General features: G+C 42.5%; 2 protein-coding genes across 3 annotated transcripts; both read left to right on the plus strand.

Moving 5' to 3' along the window:
• Positions 1 to 17,439: 17,439 nt before the first annotated feature.
• LOC137609640 (bryoporin-like) lies at positions 17,440 to 19,374 on the plus strand. Its single transcript, XM_068336795.1, has 3 exons — positions 17,440 to 17,574; positions 17,823 to 17,931; positions 18,691 to 19,374. The coding sequence occupies exons 2-3, from the start codon at positions 17,828 to 17,830 to the stop codon at positions 19,124 to 19,126; spliced, it is 540 nt and encodes a 179-aa protein (XP_068192896.1). The 5' UTR covers positions 17,440 to 17,574; positions 17,823 to 17,827; the 3' UTR covers positions 19,127 to 19,374.
• A 150-nt stretch (positions 19,375 to 19,524) lies between these two features.
• On the plus strand, positions 19,525 to 21,545 carry apnl (actinoporin-like protein). 2 transcript variants are annotated; one of them, XM_068336797.1, is made up of 3 exons: positions 19,525 to 20,032; positions 20,521 to 20,651; positions 20,743 to 21,545. In XM_068336797.1, the coding sequence occupies exons 2-3, from the start codon at positions 20,548 to 20,550 to the stop codon at positions 21,161 to 21,163; spliced, it is 525 nt and encodes a 174-aa protein (XP_068192898.1). In that variant the 5' UTR covers positions 19,525 to 20,032; positions 20,521 to 20,547; the 3' UTR covers positions 21,164 to 21,545. The 2 variants fall into 2 exon arrangements, with proteins under 2 accessions (XP_068192898.1, XP_068192897.1); XM_068336796.1 differs by having other exon boundaries at positions 19,525 to 20,028.
• Positions 21,546 to 22,087: the final 542 nt, after the last annotated feature.

A 22,087-nucleotide genomic window follows, 5' to 3' on the forward strand; every position in this document is an offset into this window, starting at 1 on the left:
CGCCTCAAGAGGAAAATATTGCCTCTAGTTACGAAAGAAATTTCGAGTTACGAAAAGTAAAAATACAGTATGGGCTGCTACTCTCAGCTCCCCAAGGTCCCTGAACGCAGCATTCTTTTAGCTGCTCTGCCATTGGCTATTACCTAGTATCTTCCTGGCATCCCATTGGCTAAGAGGGATCTCTGCGTGTAGTTAGATCGGTGTCTATGCAGCATCCTCGTCATTTGGCCCTCGACCCGTGAGGTGTTCTGATAGTTTTTTGTAAATATATTAACTTTTAGAGTATTAACTATGGAGTCCAAGAAAGTGACGGAGAAAAGAGGAAAAGAAAAGACGAAGAAAAGAGTTTTTTTGTCCGTACAAACAAAGCAAGAGATCATAGAAAAGCGTGACAAAGGGATGCGTTTGGTTGATCTCGCCAAAGAATATGGCCGTAATGCATCTACAATCACCATGTTATTAAAACAAAAGGAAGTTTAAAGAGTTTAAAGCATCGTGTGGGTGGTTGGAGAAGTTCAGAAGGAGGACTGGAATTCACTCTGTTGTTCATGGTGAGATAAGAGCGTATGAACCAGAGAGGGCAAGAAACAATGGGGACAGCAGCTAAAAGGTAAATGACCGTCATTTTTATTCTTTAGTCTATTCTGTTTTTTACGTTATGCACAACTCTCATTTATTGTGTTATAATCTAATCGTAACATGTGTTTGTTTCACGTTTCGATGCATTTTTATGCTTTATAAAACATTTATGTCTGAATTTTGGGGGGGGCTTGGAACGGATTAGGGCATTTGCATTGATAACGTGTCTCTACTTACAAAATTTCTTCCAGAACCAGCTAATTTTGTAAGTAGAGGTACCAATGTATATGCTGTATATATCTCCGGCTGGTCTGAACATAGCCAAGACTCTTCTGTGGGATTATGTACTGTGAGCTGCTAATAATGCTGAAGAGCCTCCTGGGCTCCCTCTCCCGCAGCAGCGGTGCAATAAAGTCAGGATCTACAGAAATACACAGCTTTTTTAATGGAAACCCACGCTTTCCAGTCACCCTGCTATATTTACAGGTAGCCTTCTCTGCCTCAACTGTTTTTCTGTACTTTTTTTTTTTTTGCACTTGCCTGACCGCCTGTCAGCCACCTCGGAGGAGACTGGCATCTGCTGCTTGACTCCCCCGCCCTGCAAGCCTCCCACGCCGCCGCCGCCGCCACCGCCACCGCCACCAGAAGAACACTTGGAGCCGGAGCTGGAGGAGGAAAAACGCAGCCAGAACCACTCAGTCATTGTGAACGCCGCTCAAAGCGAAAACAGGTCGCCGAAAGAGAGAAATTACAGCGCTATTCACCAAATGTGGAGGGAAGAGGAGGAGGAGGAGGAGCAGGGGATGCTCTCTTCATCACCGTTTGTTGTTTGTCACACTTGGCGCCCCTGCCCATTGTGTCCCGAACTGTTCAAATCTCGCCATTTCGTTGGTGCCATCTGCCTTAAACCAATGTCAGAATGAGCATGACACAACAGGGCCACCGCTTTGTTGCCTTGTTCTATTTATTCCTCGATAATGAGAAATCAGCAGAGGGGCTGGCAGGGCGCTTGCAGCCACACATATTCACCCATGAACTTCTTTCTAGACCATATGGCTCGTCTGCAGGGGGGGGTGGTGGGTGGGGGGTGCTTGACTCTCCTTACTCCAGCGCGGAAACGCTGATCTCCAGCTCTCTTCTTCAGAAGGATGCTGCGAATCCATCCCATCATGCATCGCGGTTTGAAAGGGAATAACTCTCTCCTCCGGGGTGCTCTGTCATCTTCCCAGCCAGTGTCGTTACGGTAACCGACAGGTGATGCGATTGTCAAAAAAAAATAAAAAATAAAAAAAGGCGCCTGGAGACACGCCATGGGGATTTAAGCTGTCATAATTGTCCCTCCTCTTTGTGGGACATTTTGTCCATATGTGGTAATCCCATCCACCCCCCCCCTCCGTGAGTTTAGCGTGTCACATTTCCAACGGGGGAAGACAGCGCTCTGTGACTAATTACACACTCTTGGAATGTTTGAAGGAGCACAGATTGAGGATGGCGAGCACGAAATGTTTAATTCAACATCGCGGCCAGAAGACTTTTAAATCTCAACGTCGGCCTGGCTCTGCAGCAGCAGGCTCTGGCACCGACAAAAAACCAACTTGTAATCCCCAGCGCTGCACGAAATAATGTGCACATTCTGTCCCAGTGTGGTGCTGGAGTTTGACAGAAGCGTTGCACACTGGAGGCCAGTATACTGGAATCTCTGCACAGTTTATGAATAAAAATTTTGCTGCATTCCATGTCCAGTACGCGACACTAGATCTGGTGTTTTGAGATGTTCGATCTATGCAATCTACAATTTCAATGAAATTTTTTTAAAAAATTTCTTTAAATGACACATAATGATGTCATTCCGCCGCTCACGCTGCGGCGACGACGGAGTGTGATGGGATAAAGAGAGCTGGAGTCGTTTTTAGACACACAAAACATTCCTCCCCCCCCCCCTCACATCTGGAAGAGGCTACATCCCAGTGGGGAACCACCTCGGGGCCCCCGGTCGCGCTGAGCGACGCGCCTCAGCAGAGCGATGCCATAGCAAACAAAAGCTAAGGCCCCACGGAGCCCACATGTGGAGAGAAGGTCACCGACCGAACCGAACAGACCGACAACCGGCGTCATCAGAGCGGCCCCCTTGATCAGACTCTGGACGGCCCCCGGTGGCCTGTCGGGGCGTGTTACTGTCATGGTAGCGCTGTGTGGCTGTAAGCTTGCCCTAATGAAAATGCATGGAGGCATTTAAGTCACATAACATCTATTTTTCTAACGTTTCCTGCGAGCATTCATCCATATTTTTCCGAGTTTTTTTTAATCTGGATTTGATATGTTAATCCTGATTGTCTTGGAACTGATTCCTTTGCAGACTCATCTCAAGGCTCAAGTAGGGCTCGCTTTCAAGTGTGTAGGAAACCTTGAGCTATTGAGAGCTTAGAGCCACACTGATACATCATACATTCATTCTTCTCATGTAATAAACACCTTTTACTATGTCAGGTAATATTAAAATTAAAAGATAAATTAAAAGACAAATAGATTCAAATTAAATCAAGTTAAAAAAGACAAAACAGAAAAAAATAAATAATTAGAAAAAATAGAAAAAAACGAAAAAATACAAAAAAGAAAAAAATAGAAAAGAAAATAGAAAAAAATAGAAAAAAAGACAAAATAGAAAAATAGATGAATTGACAAAAGCGCATCAAACAAAGCAGTGTTTGAAATGATCATTTGAAACTCAAATTCATCAGTCAGGCGATGCAGACTCGACCGGTCGAAAAGGTTTTATATCAAAAGACGTCAAAGTTTGCAAACGGTTGGGGGGCAGGACTGAGTGGTGGTGGTTGGTGGGGGGGGGGGGGTCATCTCATTCCCGTGGTGCAGGTGTATAACAGAGTGTCACGATCCTGCAGGCTGACAGCACAGAGATGAATATCCCACTCAAACATAAACAATGCTGATGTGTCAGTGTTAGACGCCCAATCAGACGCCCCTTCCTGCCCCCTTCCCCCCCCCCGCCGTGTGAGACAGGTGCTGCTGAGCGCTCCGCCGTGGGACTGAGTGGCATTTTCCACCTGAACCTGGCTGTTTCCTACCTGCACCTGCATTGTGTCTCCAGAGCGACTGCTTTCCCATTTAGCGCCTGACAATATCCAAGCTTTTCTATTCATTTCCCGTCTTTCAGGTGGGAGGAAATGAATCACTGAGCTGTCAAGGAGAGGCACAGGAGCAATAACAGGACTGTGAGAGAAAAGAAACTTTGATATTTGAGGTTTACTCACGCTTTATTCCCTGCGTACCCTTGGGGCGTGATACGGGACATCACACCACTAGACTCCGGCTGCTAAAGCTAACAGACCTGCAGGTGTAATTTCATCTACCCATCTTTTTTCTTTCCCTGCCTCCATCTGCCGCCCACTTTCTCTCCTATATTCTGGTTCTTGACATGCTCTTCCTTTATACTTCTTTCTCACAAGCTGTCTGTCCTGTGTCACCTTCACTTAACTCACGACTCGCCGTCACGTCTCAATCAGGTGTTTTTTAATGAAACACTATTGGACAGAAAGCACCTGGTGACTCACAGCCTATTATCTCTGCTGACCAATCACGTTCCTGAGGCCATACGTTGTTGATATATTCATGCAAACTCATTGTTTTCCCACTCCCAATCCCACTTTGCTTTTTGACATCCCCCTCAAATAAGAGCTTATGAGGTGCAGTGGCCACAAAACCTTTTTACAGGAAATGGGATGGTACCCGTCACGTCATTGGTGGATATGTCATGTGACATGTTTAACATATTTTTCATGGATATTTATGCGTTGACAATCCTGCTCAGGCATCCCTTTGAAACATGGGTATTGCAGTGATTGTACTGTTGCTGTTAGCATTATCGCTAATAGCATTATACACGTTTATTACCTGATGCAGTCATTAAAGATGTAAAATGAGAAGATCTTAATAGAACAGATATTGTATACAGTAATCCCATGCTTTTTCGCGCTTCAAGATCTCTAGTTTTGCTACATTAAGGATTTTTAGTAGGTAGTCATGTGACACCGTACGCTCATTCTATTGGCTGACAGCGTCCGTGTTTCCGTAAAACACAAAAGTGCTTTAAATAGTCGATAAGAGTGTGAGAAAAAGGTAAAATAGATAGAAGGTGGTTTAATATCCGTATGGGGAGGGTTTATAAACGTTTAAATTACCGTAAATAATTAAATAAACAGTTTGTCGCTTGATCACGGAATTTTGTTTTTCACGGGTGGTCCTGGAACACATAAACTGCGAGTAACGAGGGATTACTGTATGTGGCTAAAACAACAATGTGCATAAAAGAGTTGAAGGTTAATAAAGTACTATTGGATGAGAAATAATTAACCGCCCATCACGAGGCTGAAAACGTTCACAACCAACAAATGGAACTCTCAGACAGGAGGAATGGAGTCGGTGCCAAGTCGGGACGATGCATCACCGCGGCGACGACACCATCTCCTCCAGATGAATCTGCTTCACGTGGACAAACTACCTTTGTTAAATGTAATTAATACTTAAAACTACTTGTGGTAAAGACGGGTTTCTAATCAGGACTTGAACATCAGGAGCGCCACGCTGTTATCCATTAGCTCCACCAATGACAGACGGAGCTTCGTGATTAATATCTATAAATCAAAATTAGGAGTCATTCATGATTAACTTTGAGCCACTGATCAACACAAACTGATTAAAGCCATTACATACCCTTTTTAATAGACATGGAGGGAACATCTGTCTTCCACGTAATGCTTACTTTTCTACAATATAATTTCTGATCTCTGAATAAACAATTAATTTGCTCACTAATAATCATTCTGTAACTTCATGGTTTGGAAACAATTTTAATCCTCATCGTTGCTTCTCATAGCTTAGCCTCAGTGCTTTAGCATTATCATATGTAGCTTTGAACTGCATATTTAAAAATGCACTTAATAATTAAAAAAATAAACATTCAAAACTACCTAGGAAGTTCAAGTCTCAGCATTGCATTAGTTAGTTGATCAAATTAATATAGGATGTTTTCAACCTATAATAGTCACAAATTTAAAAAACAAAAGAGGCTGAAATCTGATATTTCTCACCACCGGTTAAATTATGACACATATGAGACAAAATAAAATAAAATAAAATTATTTTAAACTACACAAACTACCCAAGTACAGGTGCATTTTCAACGCTCTTGATCTACATACAGTACGTAGAAAGAAACTTTACTCCATTTCCATTTTTCAGCTCTCATATATCATTTTCTTTATCAATAGGAAGAACAGCTGATGTTCCACAATGTCAGAGCTACATACACATCTTCCATTCTTCTCACTTTCTTGTGACAGCATGTTGGTGTGAGTTTTATCATGAAGCCTGATGCTTCAGATTCTCAAGCTCTCACCTCTGAGAAGAGACAGATATTTTAAGATCTACCATCTGCACATGAACCAAAAACAGCCCGAGCGTTCTACTGGATGCGTATTGATCAAGTTAAAATTCCCCCCACCCACCCCACCCCCATGTTCCTTTGACTGAAATGTTGGAACCAATTAAGTAAAGCTTGAAGCATCAAAGTCTTCATTTACAGATAAGAACGGCTGCAGGGAGGTTTGGAGAACAATCAGAAAAATTAAAAGTTAGGCACTGAGTGTTTGTTGTCATCCCTCAGGCATTTGTGTCGAGGTCGCATCTCGGGTTCTTTGTTCAACACCTTTGTTATCAGGTAGAAGAAGAACCAGCTTTGAAAAGTAGAAAACCATTAATTTCCATCATCACCCAAAAAACATCTCTTTGTAAATACGCTTCATTGACAACATCAGAACGAAACCGCGAGCTCGCCATCCACTCAGCTTCCTTGTGGAAACACTCGGATTGGAAATTCTTGCAGTAGAACTGCTGCAGAAGTTTGTCAAAGGCAGAAATGGTTTCCATGGGAATGTGTGCTGGACTGGTCTAGATTTAAATTGGGTCTCTCACCAAACTCATATCGGCTTTATCCTGCAGGGATTTGTCGGGAAACACACAGAGTTGAAAATGAGGCTCGCAGCCATCGCATGGGTTGGTTCACCGCTGAATGTATGAGAAGAGCACATGTAGTTCAAATATAAACCAATTTACACGTGTGAATAATGTCAGAGCTGTGGGGGGGTTTTTTTTCCGTCTCAGCCATCTGTCTGTGATCAATAATCCTCGGTTTGGGCAATAACAATGATCCCCCTGATTAATAACGGATAGGGTGCGGGTGGGTGATATAACTCATCTCTAATGAGGAAATATTAATTACGTTACCTGCAGATCAGCAGCGGGGAAGCTGTGAGTTGCTTCTGGATTAAGAAGCAGGGATTCAATTCAAATTTAATGTTTGCTTAATTCTCCTTGTCGCTGACAGGAGAGGTCAGGTTCTAATGTCAATAAATGCTTCGTGTTCTCCTTTACGTCCTGAAAGATCACCTCCAACGGATAAACCCATGAGCTCAACCACAGCTGTCTAAACATCAATTCCAGACGCTAACTTTTTAATCCTGCTTTTAATCCGGCCCTATCAGGTTTGGGAGCTGCAGATATTCATTTAACGTCCCGTGATTTTTCAGGATCGCACAAAAGTGGATCGATCCGATTTGAAGGAATCCAAATTTTTACGTTCAGCATATTTACGTTTCATTAACTCAAAATATCTGATGAGGTGTCTTAGTTCAAACAAGCGTCACTTCCACTGCAGTTCCTTGTTCTGTTTTCCATTCCTGCTGTAATATACCGGTTTGGCTGAGGAGAAATGAGAGCTAGAGCAAGAGCGAGCGAGAGAGAGAGAGAGAGAGAACAGCTGTTTTTACATCCCTCCCCCTGTTGATTTTGAGGGATTACCAGAAGCTAAATATTTGTTTGTGATGGGGATTTCGTGTTTGCTCGGTTTTAAAGCACCTCGGCATTCGCTCTGATCATCTAGGGGGATTGTAGATTTTTAGCGCTGCTGTTTTCAAAACCACCAGAACAGCATCTTTCTTATAAATCTGTTCGATATCAGAACCTCCTGGTTTTCAAATTCTGTACAGCTCAGACACCCAACAAGCTCACATCACCTAATTTAAACAGCGAGAAAAAATTTTTTTTGTGACTAAATGCATCGATAAATCAACCATCTGCCACCTTTTAGGAGAAGCGATGGTCTGTAATTTACACGTGTCACAGGTTTGAGGAATGCATGTTATCAGACTGACAACATTATAGCATAGCACTGAGGAACGGAGCCCTGATATATAATAATTTTGGTAAAAATAAGTGGTGCATGAGCTATATTATTAGCATTTTTCCCATTTTAAAATTAGACGTATATCAATCGCACACATTTCCTTCTTCCTGCTTTCTGACTCATCCTAACATCCGCCTCATGAACTAACTAACCTTCGCCTTTTGCGTGCGTGCTGCTGCAAGAATCCGCCCGAGTGCAGGCGGTGACGTAAATGAGACGCGACGTTTAATTGATCCGATCAATCGATGATCAGGATGATGAAGCACTGACACAGAAGTATGAAACAAGCCCAGGCTGGACAAAACCGATCAATTTATAAAATGGTAAAAGTAGGGTGACTAAGACAACACAATAAAACAGCAATAAAGGCAGGTTACAGCTGGCTCAACACTCATAATAATGAAATATCCAACCTCAGATTGGTTTTGGGAGAAAATCCTTGTATTAAATTTTTTTTTTTTTTTGGCGTCCTCTCTTGTGTGAGCTAAAATTTTTTTTTTTTGGAAAACTCTTGTAAATCTCAAACCAAACAAAACACATGTTTTGTAAGCCTCACACGTTTTAAGCGATAATCTTTTTCTTGTTCTAATTAGATTATAATAGTCTTGCACATTTGTCAGATGAGTCAGGTTTGCTTATTTGCCAGAACGTCTTGGAATGAGCTCCTGCATTTCTGGCCATTGCGGTTGTTAAAAATATTTTTTGCACAATTCTCCGCCACGTATTAATTTAATTTCAAAGGGACCTGCTAAATTTGCTAAATTTCAAGACGTGGGATGAAAAATAGACAGATTTGTTCATTGGCTGTTGAAGTAAAAACGCCAGTGTCACAGTTTAAACAGCAATAAAGCTAAATATATAAGCGTCTCTTGTGCATCTTGTCTCCACGCATTAATACTTTTATGAAGACATTTTTTAACCACGCAGCATATTCTGAGATTCTGATTGAAGAATCCAGACAGAAAAGAACATTTTCTGTCTCAGCGGAGACAATTTTAAGCAGGCGGCGCGTTAGCGACCTGAGTTTTTAGGGGTTGGAGGTGTCAGAATCGACGCCACCTTTTAACCGAACGCTTGCTTGGCGGGTCGTTAGCAACGATGTGCCTTTGGCTGCGATTCCGCCGCCGATTCTCCGGACTGTTCCGATCAATACTGTGGGCGTGAATGTGCCAGTGATTGAGTAGAAATTAATGTTGTCAGCAAACACTTCTTTTTTTTTTTCTTGTGGATTTCCAGGGCCCAGTTCATCAAAATGCATTCTCTAGATTGTCCATCAAAATAGTCGTTGTTGCGGTTACACCCCTACCTAAGCAAGAAAATTCAATGCGTGTGTTTTTTCTTTACATCTTCTCAGTTGCGCCGATCATCGACGAATGTTACCGAGGTAAACAATGAGTTATATGATTGATGACTCTTGAAATAAAAATACATTTTGCATATCCGGTCCAGCCATCTGTAATGTGTCGCGAGGTTTCATACTTTGCGAGGTCTCCGTGACATTTTTACTTGCAGGTGTGAAAAGACGTCAGACTTCTTGTCCTCCAATTTTTATGGTCATTTCATGTTTTAAATCTTTGACCCAAAGCATGCAAGTAACATTTTCGCTGCCTCCTCTTCAGCTGGAGATGCTCTGGATCAATAGTCTGACCGCGAAAAGCCATTACCGGATGCGTGTCTCCCACCTGTGGCTGGAGATAGGAGCGGGGGGAACTCCAGTTGAGTCTAAATGGAAGAGTTAAATCCTGTTTTTGGAGGATGGAGGCACTCGAATGGCACCTCTGGCTCGGTTCTAAAAATGTAAGTTGAATTTCTAATCCTGCAAGTCTCACATCAGTCGGTGTAAAAACACCCCATCTGGATGGAGAGTCTGCGCCTCGTCTCACCTAGAGACAAATAACCTTGAAGCAGACGCGGTGTAAGTACAGACAGACACGCTCGCTTCATCAAAAACACAAAAGAGAAAGGGTTAAGAGGTAGAAAATAACCATGGTAACACAGAGGGAGAAAGAAAAAAAAAGCTCATCCATTGCTTTGTGCCCTTTTAAACTGTCAAGTGATGATTTAGGATGAGGTGGGGTGTGGGGGCGCACTCCTTTACAGCTGGGGGGCCCCCCCCATCACCTCGGAGGGGTTGAGGAGGAGCCGGGATGATGTGGGAACGTGACGTAAAAAAAAAAAAAAAAAAATCCATATGCCCCATATGCGTCCGTCCGGCCCGTCACTCCCAATTCATCGTCAGTCAAAAGGTAAAATGTCACACCTTTCATCGCCTCACCCTGAGCTGTGGACTTTTAATTGCATCGGTAGAACATAGTTTTATCATTGCGAGGCTGCAGCACAGATGGGATCGAGGTCTACCCTGAGCCGGAGCGCCAGGTGAGGGGTGACGACAGCCAGTGGTACGACAAGAAAAGCAATAAATCTGATAAATGATGCCAATACACACTGATGCTAGGACTCCACCACCGGCCCCATCTTCTTCCATCTCACTGCAGCCAGCACAACCTGCACATGAACCCCCCCCCCCCACCAACCCACCCACCTCCACCTTTCATCCTCAACACCCCCCCACCCCCATCCTTCCATCTCCTCACTAGAGGATTGGACGGCGTTTATTGGGCACTCGTCTGTTTACAGATCAACGCTTCCCATCGGGTTTCGGATCAATGGGATTATATTTCCTATAAAGCAAGAAAGGAGGAGGGAGGGTAGGGTGGTTGTTGGATGGGGGTGTGGTGGGGGGTGGTGGGGGTTGCACAAAGGGCTGCTGGAGAATGTGATGACAGAATGACATTTTTTTTGCAAAGAGGGAGAAGTAAAACCAATGCTTATGGATGGGACGCAAGGTTGGGGGGGTTTATCGATCTCCCGTCCGTCTCCTCTTTGGAGGATCAGAGGCGATCGGACGCGATCGGAGCCCCCCCCCCCCGATGTTGATCATGCAGTCAATGTGAGGACGAGGACGGGATATGGAAATGTATAGCAAACTCTTCAATACGCCGACGTGTTTGCACCATCCAAATATTGTCCTCCCCCCATCTTTGAGGGAAAATCTGGCCGATGAAGGGCCGAAGTTGACATGATTTTCACAAAGGAACGGAAGAAGCATTAAGTATTCACAGTTGTTAATTAGCAGAGTTTTGGCAGAACGAGCCCGCGACGAGGACAACAGATTTTGCGTTTGTTTTAGACTTCTGACATGCTTTTTTTAAAAAAATATATATTTTATTCGCTGTGGTTTCCCCTCGACGTTTGAAAAACGGTCTCTTTTGTGTCGCTGATTTGTGTGTGTGCTTTCCATTTGGCCTGCCCTCCAAACAACAACAACAACAACTCGTATATACACACCTTCCCGTGTCAGTTGATGCACTTAAATCATGCTCCCCCAACAATTATGAATCAAACTAAATAACCTGCCTCCTATTTTAACTCCATTACCCGTACAAGAGTTGAATCCGACGGAGTGCCAATCACGTTTGCGAATGGAGAAAAAAAAAAAAGTCGTTTCTTTGGATGACGAAATGATGAATGCGGTGAATATATTTCCATATTTTGAGTGATCAAATGCTGGAGCTGTAGTTTGCAGAAGAAAAAAAAAAAAGTATTTAATTTACATCGGGATGGAGAAGGATAACGAGAGGCAAAGAGAGACAATCTTTAATTACTGGCGGAATCCAGAATGAGTCATCCTGAGAGTTTCGTCGGCTGAGTTTGAGCCCCTTTGATGCGTATTGTCTAATCCGGTTTCTGAACTGTTCTCACCTTCTTGTCCACATCAGGTGACAAATGTATTCCTATTGCGCCGAAGGATGCTATTGATTTTTTTTTTTTCCCCCCCCAGGTGTGGGAGAATTAATCCATGCTGAACACAAATCATCTTTGTGAAGCGGGCGTTTATTCCCACTCTTCACCTCTAGTGCGACACCCCCGGATGCATTTTATCGCCAGGTAATTCAAGGAGGTGGATGCGCTGGCATGCTCTGTCAACTCAAAGTCCTTCTTCAGTCTTTGCCCTCTTGAGAACGCATACCAACCCACACACACACACACACACACACAGATTAATGTCAAGGACTTCCCTCTTTAAGGATTCTAAAAACATTTTACATGCAGATTAAAAGCACATCGCCTCCACGCACCTACTCTCTACGCTCTTCGGATATTCTTCGGACTTGTCCCTTTTATTTCCTCGCTTCTTCAAAGTGGCACCGAGTGTAATCCCCACCCCCCCACCCCCACCTCCTCCTTAATGGATGTGTAATATTTACGCTTATACCATAATCGCTTAAACATTCATTTACGGAGTCGTATTTGGTTGTTCGTGAGCCTGACAGCCGATTCATCAAAACGTAAATGTGCAGAACCCCGCGTTCCCCCGCTGCAATCAATCAATACGCTCCTCTCTCCTCCAGCTACTATCAGCGGTGATACGTCTCAGGCCGAAATTAATCACCGTAAGGTGGGTGTAATCCCCTCCTACTCCCCCCCACCACCACCACCATCACCCATTACCCCACATTTGAAAATCTTTACCTTTGAAGACTGTTTTGATGACTAAAAGAATGAATCAGAAGCTCCCCTCCTAGAAGCTCGGGACATTGTAAGACTTCAATCAGCGGGAATACAATGTCTGAAGAAGTGGGGTGGGGGTGGGGGTGGGGGTGGGGGTATTTATACGTGATAACTGGATTTTACATTTCTACTTTTGAGATGTTGTGCAAAGCCAGATGTCGCAAGTTGCCGATCAACACTTTTATCACACAACCAGAAGAAATCAGTTGGGAGATACCCGGGGTTTGTATCTTTCCCATCAACCCCAAAAATACAATAGGAGCTGGGAAATGTGCTGGCAATGCATTCAGGGTGTACCCCGCTTCTCACCTGTAGCAATCTGGGATGGACTCCGACAACTCATAAGGTGGACAGGTGGATGTAGATCAGGTGATTACAGTCACCTCGTCTACAAGAGGATGGATGGATGGATGGATGGATGGATGGATGGATGGATGGATGGATGGATGGATGGATGGATGGATGGAAGGAACCAATCAACCAGCATCATTCCTGACTCCTGATTGGAGGGGCATCTGAAAACCCACCTCCAAAGTCACTCACCTGCTCTTCTTATAGGAAATACTGTACATAGAAAGATCTGACGCAAACCTCTTCAAGATGACAGATAGATGTACTTTATTGATCCCAAATTGGGAAATTCACATTGAATATTTAGTCCTTTGGTCAGGATGCTCCTAATTCCTGTAGTGGATTAGGTTTTGGTCCAGTCCAGTTGTCCACTTCTATAAACTCTGGGCTATTATCAAAGTTACCCAACCACCATGTCCACCGGATCACCTAAATAAAGCTGGCAAGAACGTACAATTTGTGATGAGAATGAATTTATCTCCTTTTGATGACTTCCTTTCTTAAAAACCTGATGATTTATTGGATGTTGTGATCAAACACAAAAGATTACGCAGCGGTAAATCATCTGTAACCCCTGTAAGATCTGTTGCTGTGCTGAATCCTGATACTTTCCATTAGAAATTTCTTCCTAGAAAAAGGGTGAAGAAGGTGTAAAATGAGGCAGAAACTTTTAAGTAGGGCAGTAGCTGTGTGCCAACTGTTTAAAATATGTCTTTTGGTCAGTCTGACATGTGTTAAAGTTTGAACTGAAGACGGACTTCGGTCATTTTTGCGCTAATTCTCGCTCGAAGCCGTTGGGTAGCTGGCAGACGGTTCAGGGCGGATGAGCAGATTTCCGGTCACAGGTGTGATATGAAGGCTAATGTGGTTTATTTGATCTATGAAGCGACGGGGAAACCGCTCACCGATCTCGGCGGATGCTTCCAGATGCCAGAGGAGGGTTAACAGAAGCCTGAGACTAAACCCTGGGGCTGTGGCAGCTTCCAGTAATCAAATCTGAGAAACAAGAGTAAAGCTTCTTTAACTGCCTGCTGACAGGCCGACGGCAGACGTGCTGTAGTGTGTAGACACACACATCGCCTTTGTCTCGGTTTCATTCAGCGCTACTTTAATCCCTCTCACGGCCGTCAGGCCAAGGGACGCACAATCTTAAAAGTGTGTCTTGTTAAGAGCATTTTTTATATCAAGGATAATTCGCAAAATCTGGCATTGGAGGAGCGATTTATCCTTCAAGGTCATTTTCACTCATTCTAGGTGACCAGATCTGCCTTGTGTAGCTTTTTATTGTCGATACCGCATCTGATATGGAAAGAATGAGTCCTGGAAAAGGTCAGAACAAACTCATACTTCAAGCGCAAACTGACAAGGTTGGATAGTGTGGTTGATAATAGGCAGGCTGATAGCAGAGGGATCAATGCAGGGATGAAAAAATAGATGTAATTGTCAGTTTTGTTATACTTTCCAATCATTTTACCAAAGTTCTTATTTTTCATTTTGGGAACAATCGGACTTTTTACTCGAGAAATTGCAGGGAATTCTTGTTGATGTGCTGAAATATAAATGTTTGTATGTCTTTCTATTTGTGGGTGTTTTATTATGTGAAATGCTTTTTATTTTTAAAAATGCTCAATATAATTCTTTGTGCAGAAATCCGTAAATAATACGGATTAGAGAGCCTGTGACTCATCGAATTGTAACACCCAATCACAACTCTTTGTCAATGAATAACTGATGTTGTCATGGTGACAGTTGCTCCAATATAACCCCTTTCATTGTATTTTACTCTGTGCTTAATTTTTTTGTATACCAAGTTATTTGTTTACATGCCATTCCACACCTGACCACTAGGTGTCTCTAGTCCATCGACTGATAAGCCTCCCTGTCTGCACACCTGGTATTCCTTATAATTCCCTCTAAACACATATTATTTTGCTCTTAATCATTGATCACAACATTTAAAATTTACTCCAAAAGATTTATCGTAAGAGGAAAATAATTATTTTTATGCTAATGTTCTCTGAAAGTTTGACTTTTACGAAAATTTATGCCGAAAAATGACAGATAAATAATAAATCAATTTATAAAGCTGATGGTAATTATCAACCCATTATCTGGCTCTGCAGGAGCCTCATTATGACCTTTTTGTTTGAATCAGATGTATTGGAGCGAGGAAATATCTGAAGCCTGTCGCGTGAGGGAACCCCAGGGCCAGAAAGACTGCAAAGACATTGAAAAAATATTTTAAAAGTTTAAATAAATACGACCCTGGTTTCTCAGAACAAGTCACTGAAGGTAAAGCTTTTGATTGCAAAAAAAAACCCTGCATAATTAGCATCTTATAACTTAAGTCTTTTTGCTTGAATCAGAGAAGTGACTTTAGGTTTAAAGGAAATCCAAACGGTTCTGCTGATGGAACCTGCCTCCTCTTCTTCCTTCTTCCTTCTCCAACTAACAAAAAATAAAATAAATTGCTGACCCGAACTCACTACTGCTGCTCAGCTATATTCTCTATTTGATATGCTGAATGCAAAGCGGTTGATTTATTCATTCATTCAGACGGTGGACGGTTCAAATAAGGATATCCAAACCCCCCAAAAAGTCTTGACGGGACCCTTTTTGCATCACCTCATAACTTTTTCTAATGCATTGCAAAAATAGCACACCAACATAAGCATTCTTTTTATATGTTCCGGAGCTGCTGTATGTCTTCATCCTATAAATCACAGCCTGTAAAGTTCAACTTTAGTGAACCTCGACACGCAAATTGTTAGCAAGCTGTTTTGACAGCGCTTCGGGAGAACGAGAAGCGGGAAACTTAGCTAATTAGAAAAGGCTGCTCTGTAACCTCCTCTGTTAGAGTGAAAATACAACACAGCTAACTAACAAGCTATAGCCGCGAATAACTGTGTATTTGTGTGCAATGAGAAGCCGTGACTGACTTGGACTTAAGCATTAACGGTGATTATCGAGCCGTAAGAGAGGAAGGACTGAACGTTTAAATCAAGACTGAAAAGACGTGCAGGTGAACTAGATTCGAGCGCCTTCATATTCAGGCGATATAATATTTGTTCAGCTCTGCTTTCAGGTTAGTGATGACATGAACAATCATTTATAACGTTAGTTTCAACAAACCATTAACCTGACGCACACTTTTTACATTTAAAACTACCTGAGAAGTGGGTGTCAGCGAAGGTGTCACGAGGTTAAGGTACCGGCGGCGCACTCAGACGCAAACTATAATTAAATATGGGTTTATCTTTAGCACACATTTATCTTTGTCATGATAACACTTTAAGAGCCCAGGCAACCTCTGAATGGATATTACTGACACGCCGTCTTTTTTTTGTCACCTCTTTAATTGCCTCTTACTGTTCTGGGATCACTCTTCAGGGAGATTGAATTTATCCGACGTGCTCAGGAATATGAGTGAAACTTGAACTCCCTCCAACATAAATCAGTTGGTGATGGTTATCTTGTGTGCTGCTGGGTTAGAGAATATCCATTACTTCTTCAAAACAGAAGGTTAACAGCTCTTTGTTCCGCTTTTGTTTGTTTTTTTGTTGTTTTTTTTACATTCAATTTCACTTTCAAGGAAAATTAAAACTATCTGGATTTTTTTTTTTTTTTTTTTTTAATTTATTTATTTGGAGGAGCCTTTTAAGATGTTCTGGTTTATTCATGATGACACCCATCTATAACTATAAAATAAATGTGTTCTGTCCTTTTTTTTCATGGGACATAACCAAGGGCACGCTTCATGTGTTTGTTCATCTGAGGTTTTCTACCGTGGACACTGGAAAGCCATCAGATGGAAAACATAAACTGACAAAAAAATCTGTGTAGTGTAAATGTATTTTTTTGTTCTTTTTTTTTTTGCAAATGCGTGTTTGGTGCCATCTGGTGACTTCAAGCACTGAAGGATTTAAATCAATTCCAGGCGCCTGATGTATGGAAAAGAACAGCTGCCACAAAATAGCTTAAAATTGGTTCGGTGGGATAATGAACACGTCTCCAAAACACACCGAGTTTGCAAAACACACTTAATTGGGAAGACCCTTGGGTCCTGTGTGCTTATGGGTAAATATAGATCTGTTGTGTAATACAGTACATTGTTTTAAGGCATCATGTCTGCACCGTAAAAAAAAGGCGTTCCACCCATCCCAGTCTGCATTCTAGTGGGGGTCGTCTGCACTGAAAAAGAACCCCCCAATGGGATTCTGCTGCAAGCCTTCACCTGTAAGCGACAGCAAGCAAAGTGTGAAGCAATGTCTGGAAGCCTGCGTTTCATTCTGAGCAAGTCAGAGCATGACATGTTTCATCAGGATCTTTAAATAGTCCGACCCCCATAATTAACTGAGCCGCCAAGGGGTCCCGTAAGAGCGGAAGGTTGAAATGAAATCACTTAAATGAGTGAAATAAACTGAAAAAAAAAAAAAAAAAAAAACTGTAATAAGATTGCCATGACAACCTCAACCTTTCAGAATAAAAGGATGGTGTCATCACCGCCGGTGTCTGCTGCACGCGTTCAATATTCAGTCTAAAAATACAGAAAACACTTATAATAATAACAGGAATTCACATTAATGATGCTCATGCGTCTTGTGAGGTATCAGGCGGCCCAAGCGCTAATGCTAACTTTTCAGCTTGGGTTCTCTCCATGCATAATAGTGCTGCTTCATGTCAGTGTGGACACACCCATGCTTGCTTTGTAACTGGATTGTTGAGGTGTAATCACACCACAGGAGACTCCCTCCACTCCTCTGCAGGAACCGAGGAAGAGGAACTCGACGCTGCCGTCTAGCACACTCCGAAAGGTGATTATAAATACTTCTATTTAAAGCCGGATTATAATTAGTGTTGGGGCTTTTTCCCAGAACTCTCTTTTCTTGCATTTAAACAGTGTTTAGTTAGAAAACCCTGTCAGAAGTGAATTTCTTTTCCTCCAGTCTGATGATAAAGTCTCATATGTTTAACTTTAAAGTTCTTGCTCTACAGTATGTATGAATTGTGGCCCATTAGCAAATATAACATCTCTAAACCTTCTGTCCTGTTCTTCTTACAGCCAAGATGCCAGAAACAGCAGAATCCATCTCAGCCACTCTCACCACCAACAGGAACTGCACTGTAGAAGTAACCAATCTCAGCGGGAGCTTGATCCTCATCAACCCCAAGTAAGGCAGGAAATGTGTTTACCGGATGAATGGGTATTAAAAAAAATTAAATTATATTAAATTTAAAAAATAAAAAAATAAAAATAAATTTTATATATATATATATATATATATATATATATATATATATATATATATATATATATATATATATATATAGTATATATACAGTATATATACAGTATACAGTAAAGGGGTAGAAAACTTGACATATAAGCAGAACATAGAAAGAAAAATACAAATGAATCGTCAATTTCATGCAATAAATGCGTGGAAAAAATGAGAGTAGAGGAAGTCTTTCAGTTGACTCAATAAACATCATTTTTAGGAGCAGCATAGCATCAGCTGGTGTTTTATTATTAGTAGCTTTTTATTACTGCTCCAAATCAAACATTTGTTTTGCGACTATTTCTTAACAACACAATATGTTTCTCCCACTATTGATTTTTTTTTTTTAAAAAAAGGAAGCGGCTCACAATCACCTCCGGATGTGTGACATCACTTTGCTGATAGATCCACCGATCTATCACGCGGCGACACAACACCGCCTCATTGCACATCGTATGCAACCCACTGTTGCTTAGAAGTCCACATAAGTACTTGTCCAGTCAGATTCCATCCATCAGCGTGACGCATTTCAGGCATCCTCCGACGCCTCAGAAAAAAAAAAAAACCTACCCTGACAACCTCCATAAATCTTGTTTTTCTGGTTTTCAATCAAAGTGATACTGACGATGATGGTTGATGTCTTTTACGTAGGGTGTACATGTCAAGTGGCTTCAGCCAACACCCGCCCCAGCCCACGGTTCGCAGCAACACCACCGAGGTGTGCACCTTCACCAAGGATGACAACACGGCGACGGGCGCCGTGGGCCTGCTGACCTACGACTTGCACCACGTGCAGAGACGGCAAACCATTGAGCGATTGGCCATCATGTTCTCCGTGCCCTTCGACCGCAACCTGTACGAGAACCGCCTGGCCGTGGGTGTGTTCGATGACTCCCACGCCTGCGACAAAACTCTGTACAACCAGATGTACGACGGGAAAGACACGTCCAAATTCACCCGCTCCGAGAATGGGAAGAGCGGCACCGGGCTGCTGTATAAAAGCAGCTACGTGGATGTGAGGGCCACCATGTCCAGCATCGGGAAAGCCATCGTGAAAGTGGAGGTCTACGATAAAATGGGTCGCTAGTTGTTGCTTTTGTACCCAACAGAGTAAAGTTAATTTAATCTGATTGCAGTTTGTCTTCAAAATCAACAACCAGAGAAGAGGAAGACTGATTTTCCTGTCAAATGTATTCTGTGTCAACTGAAAGATATCAATATCTGACAGCTAGCTCATTGATTCTCCATTAGCTCATTCCACGCGGCTCGTACTTATTGTGCACTCCCTTTTTTTTTTGTTTTTTTCATGGTGCCAATAAAACATTCAGAGCAGTGTTTTTGTGTGGATGTGTTTTCACTCATTACACTTTCATTATTACCCATGAACACTAATCCTTTTTAGTCTCTTTGCTAGTTTTCATCCAATTCAAAGGAGCAGCAACAGATGGAATATCTGCATAGATGGTTTTTTTTTTTAAATCAGCCCCCATGACAACATCGCTCTTCGCCGTCTGTGAGAACGCTGTATTTTTGTGGCGTTTTTTTTTTGTTTTTGTTTTTTTAAATTTGCGATGCAAGATGTTTAACAAAAGATGAAGTTAACTCCAGAAATGCTTGTGTTAACTTGTTTCCTTTGTTGCACAATACGACAGTCAGGATTCCCACCTCAGCAAGAAGGAGACTCTCATACGGGTTCAGATCCATTGGGAAACCATAGCAAACACACACACACACACACACACACACACACCGATTAGGGTGTGGTCGATATACAGAGGTGTTTACCTCCTTATAGATGTACTATGCAGGAAAAAAAGAACATGTTGACTGAAGGCGTTTTCTGTCTGACTTGGATTGTGTGTTGAGTGGGAGGGTCCTGCATGATGGAATTTTTTTTTTTTTTTTTTTTTTTAAACAAGCGGTTCCTCCCTTCCAGGTGAGTTTTTCCTCATTTTGGAATTCAGGTGCAGCAGGAGACGACCTCAGCAGGTAAGTAAGTCGCTTGGATTCTTTTCAAAAGAAGACTTATGAGAATAAAATTAATTTATCAGAAGCACCGTTACGGAATGGCTCGTTAGCTCGTCGCTAGAATTTGTTGAGGCATCCAGAAGCCTGATGGGGACATTTGTTTGATTTGTATCTTCAGCATTGATCAAACGGGTGATTGTGTTGGGGTTTTTTTTAGTCTAACTTCATCATTGCTGACTACTTAGTGCTCTAGTTGTCTAATGTGGAGATGAAAGTGTGCAGCTTCTCTCTGATCATTCATGTTTGAAATGCCGGTTCTTGGATCCGTGTGTTTTGTAGTGTGTGTGTGTGTGTGTGTGTGTGACCCCTGAAGGTTGGCGTAATGTTAATGCAGCGTTTCAGCAGAGCGTGGGTCAGGGGGGTATTTCTTCCTGCGGTTCCCACCGTTTGACAGCAGGTCTTAGCCGTGGTTTCAGCTTGGTTAACTCTTTGAATGCCTTTTTGTTTTTGCAGGCAGAACTCTACCCGCCGGTTCCAAAAATGACCGAGTCAGCAGAAGCCGTCGCCGCCGACATCGAATCCAAGAGGAGCATCACCATAGAAATCTCAAATTTCACCGGGAACTACTGCCTCGTCAGCCCCAAGTGAGCCCCGACGGTTTGGGGGTTTCAAACTCGTTTGAAGGGTGTGCAAAAGAAATAAACTTAACCAGCGTTTTTCTTGTCTGTTCTTTAGGGTACATCTTGAAAATGGGGAGACTTACAACCCCCCTCAACCAACGGTGCGCCCTCTAAAGGTGGAGGTCTGCACATTCAGCAAGTCCGGCAGCAAAGCTACGGGCAGCGTCGGCGTGCTGACGTACGACCTCTTCGAGAGGTCGTACAACGCCCACCACAAGGTCCTGGCCATCATGTTCTCCGTCCCCTGGGACTACAACCTGTACAAGAACTGGTTTGCTGTGGGCATCTACGACAAGTCAAGGAACACCGATAAAGATCTGTATAAAGAAATGTACTACGAAAAGAACCAGCAACACTTCACCAGGGAAGAGGCTTCAGGGTCAGGAATCAAGCATGTCGATGGCGGTCTAGACGTCAGGGCCACCATGAATCCGCTTTCCAACGCTATCATGAAGGTGGAAGTGTGGGAAGACTAGATGTCACAACAGTACAACTAAACACCCGTCATCCCTCCATCTCATGGTTTTGATGTAGTCAAGTGTGCGACGTATTGTGGCTGCCATGTCTCTCTATACCCGGGTATTTCCCTTCAGCCAATCTCCTCCAGATCAGACTTGAGAATCTTTATAAATCCAGACATGAATAAAACAAATAAATAAATAAAACCCTTTATGCTTAAAGGCCCTCGTCTGCCTCAATGGCAACCGTTTTTTAAAACGACATCTTTAGAAAATCAAAATCAAAGGATGAGTCACCCGAGCACGAGGGCACGTTGCTTAATGTAACACACCGAGAGCTCGTCTTGTATCGCCTTGACAGTGAGGTCTGACGAATGAAATAAAGCTTCTTCTTTTCTTTTTCTTTTTTGCCAACGCTATTTGTGTGCGACTCTTGAATTAAGTTTGGAAAAATGCTTAAAAAGAAAGGAGATTAAAGTTTTGAATGCAAAAATATACACAAAGAGAAGAGCTGCGAGCAACGGTGGGCCACACCCTTTGTTGTTTACAGCAAAGGAAATATTTCTTGAGAAGATGATCAAGGATTTTTCTTGTTTTTCAATGCAAAAAGTGAAGATTTGCAGGGTTATTGTGGTCAAAGTGAACAAACTACTCATCATCTGTTCTTTGGTTTTGTGCACCTCTACAGCTAAGCTACAAAAATGTGTGAAAACTCATCGATTTTTTTGCTGCAAATACATTCAATAAAGTCTCCAGCTGAGCTCAAATTAACAGTTAATCCCTAACAAAATGAAACTTCTGTGTCAAATGGACTCGGCATGTCAATATTAGAGCCGTTCTTCCGTTTAAAAACACATCTGCACGCTAAAACATTTCCACTTGTGCAGGTTTCTGTTCCAAAAGCGTCAACAGTTCATTTTTAAAGGTGAGGTAAATGAAATG

Source organism: Antennarius striatus, chromosome 16, assembly GCF_040054535.1.
Source record: "Antennarius striatus isolate MH-2024 chromosome 16, ASM4005453v1, whole genome shotgun sequence".
NCBI classification, from domain to species: domain Eukaryota; kingdom Metazoa; phylum Chordata; class Actinopteri; order Lophiiformes; family Antennariidae; genus Antennarius; species Antennarius striatus.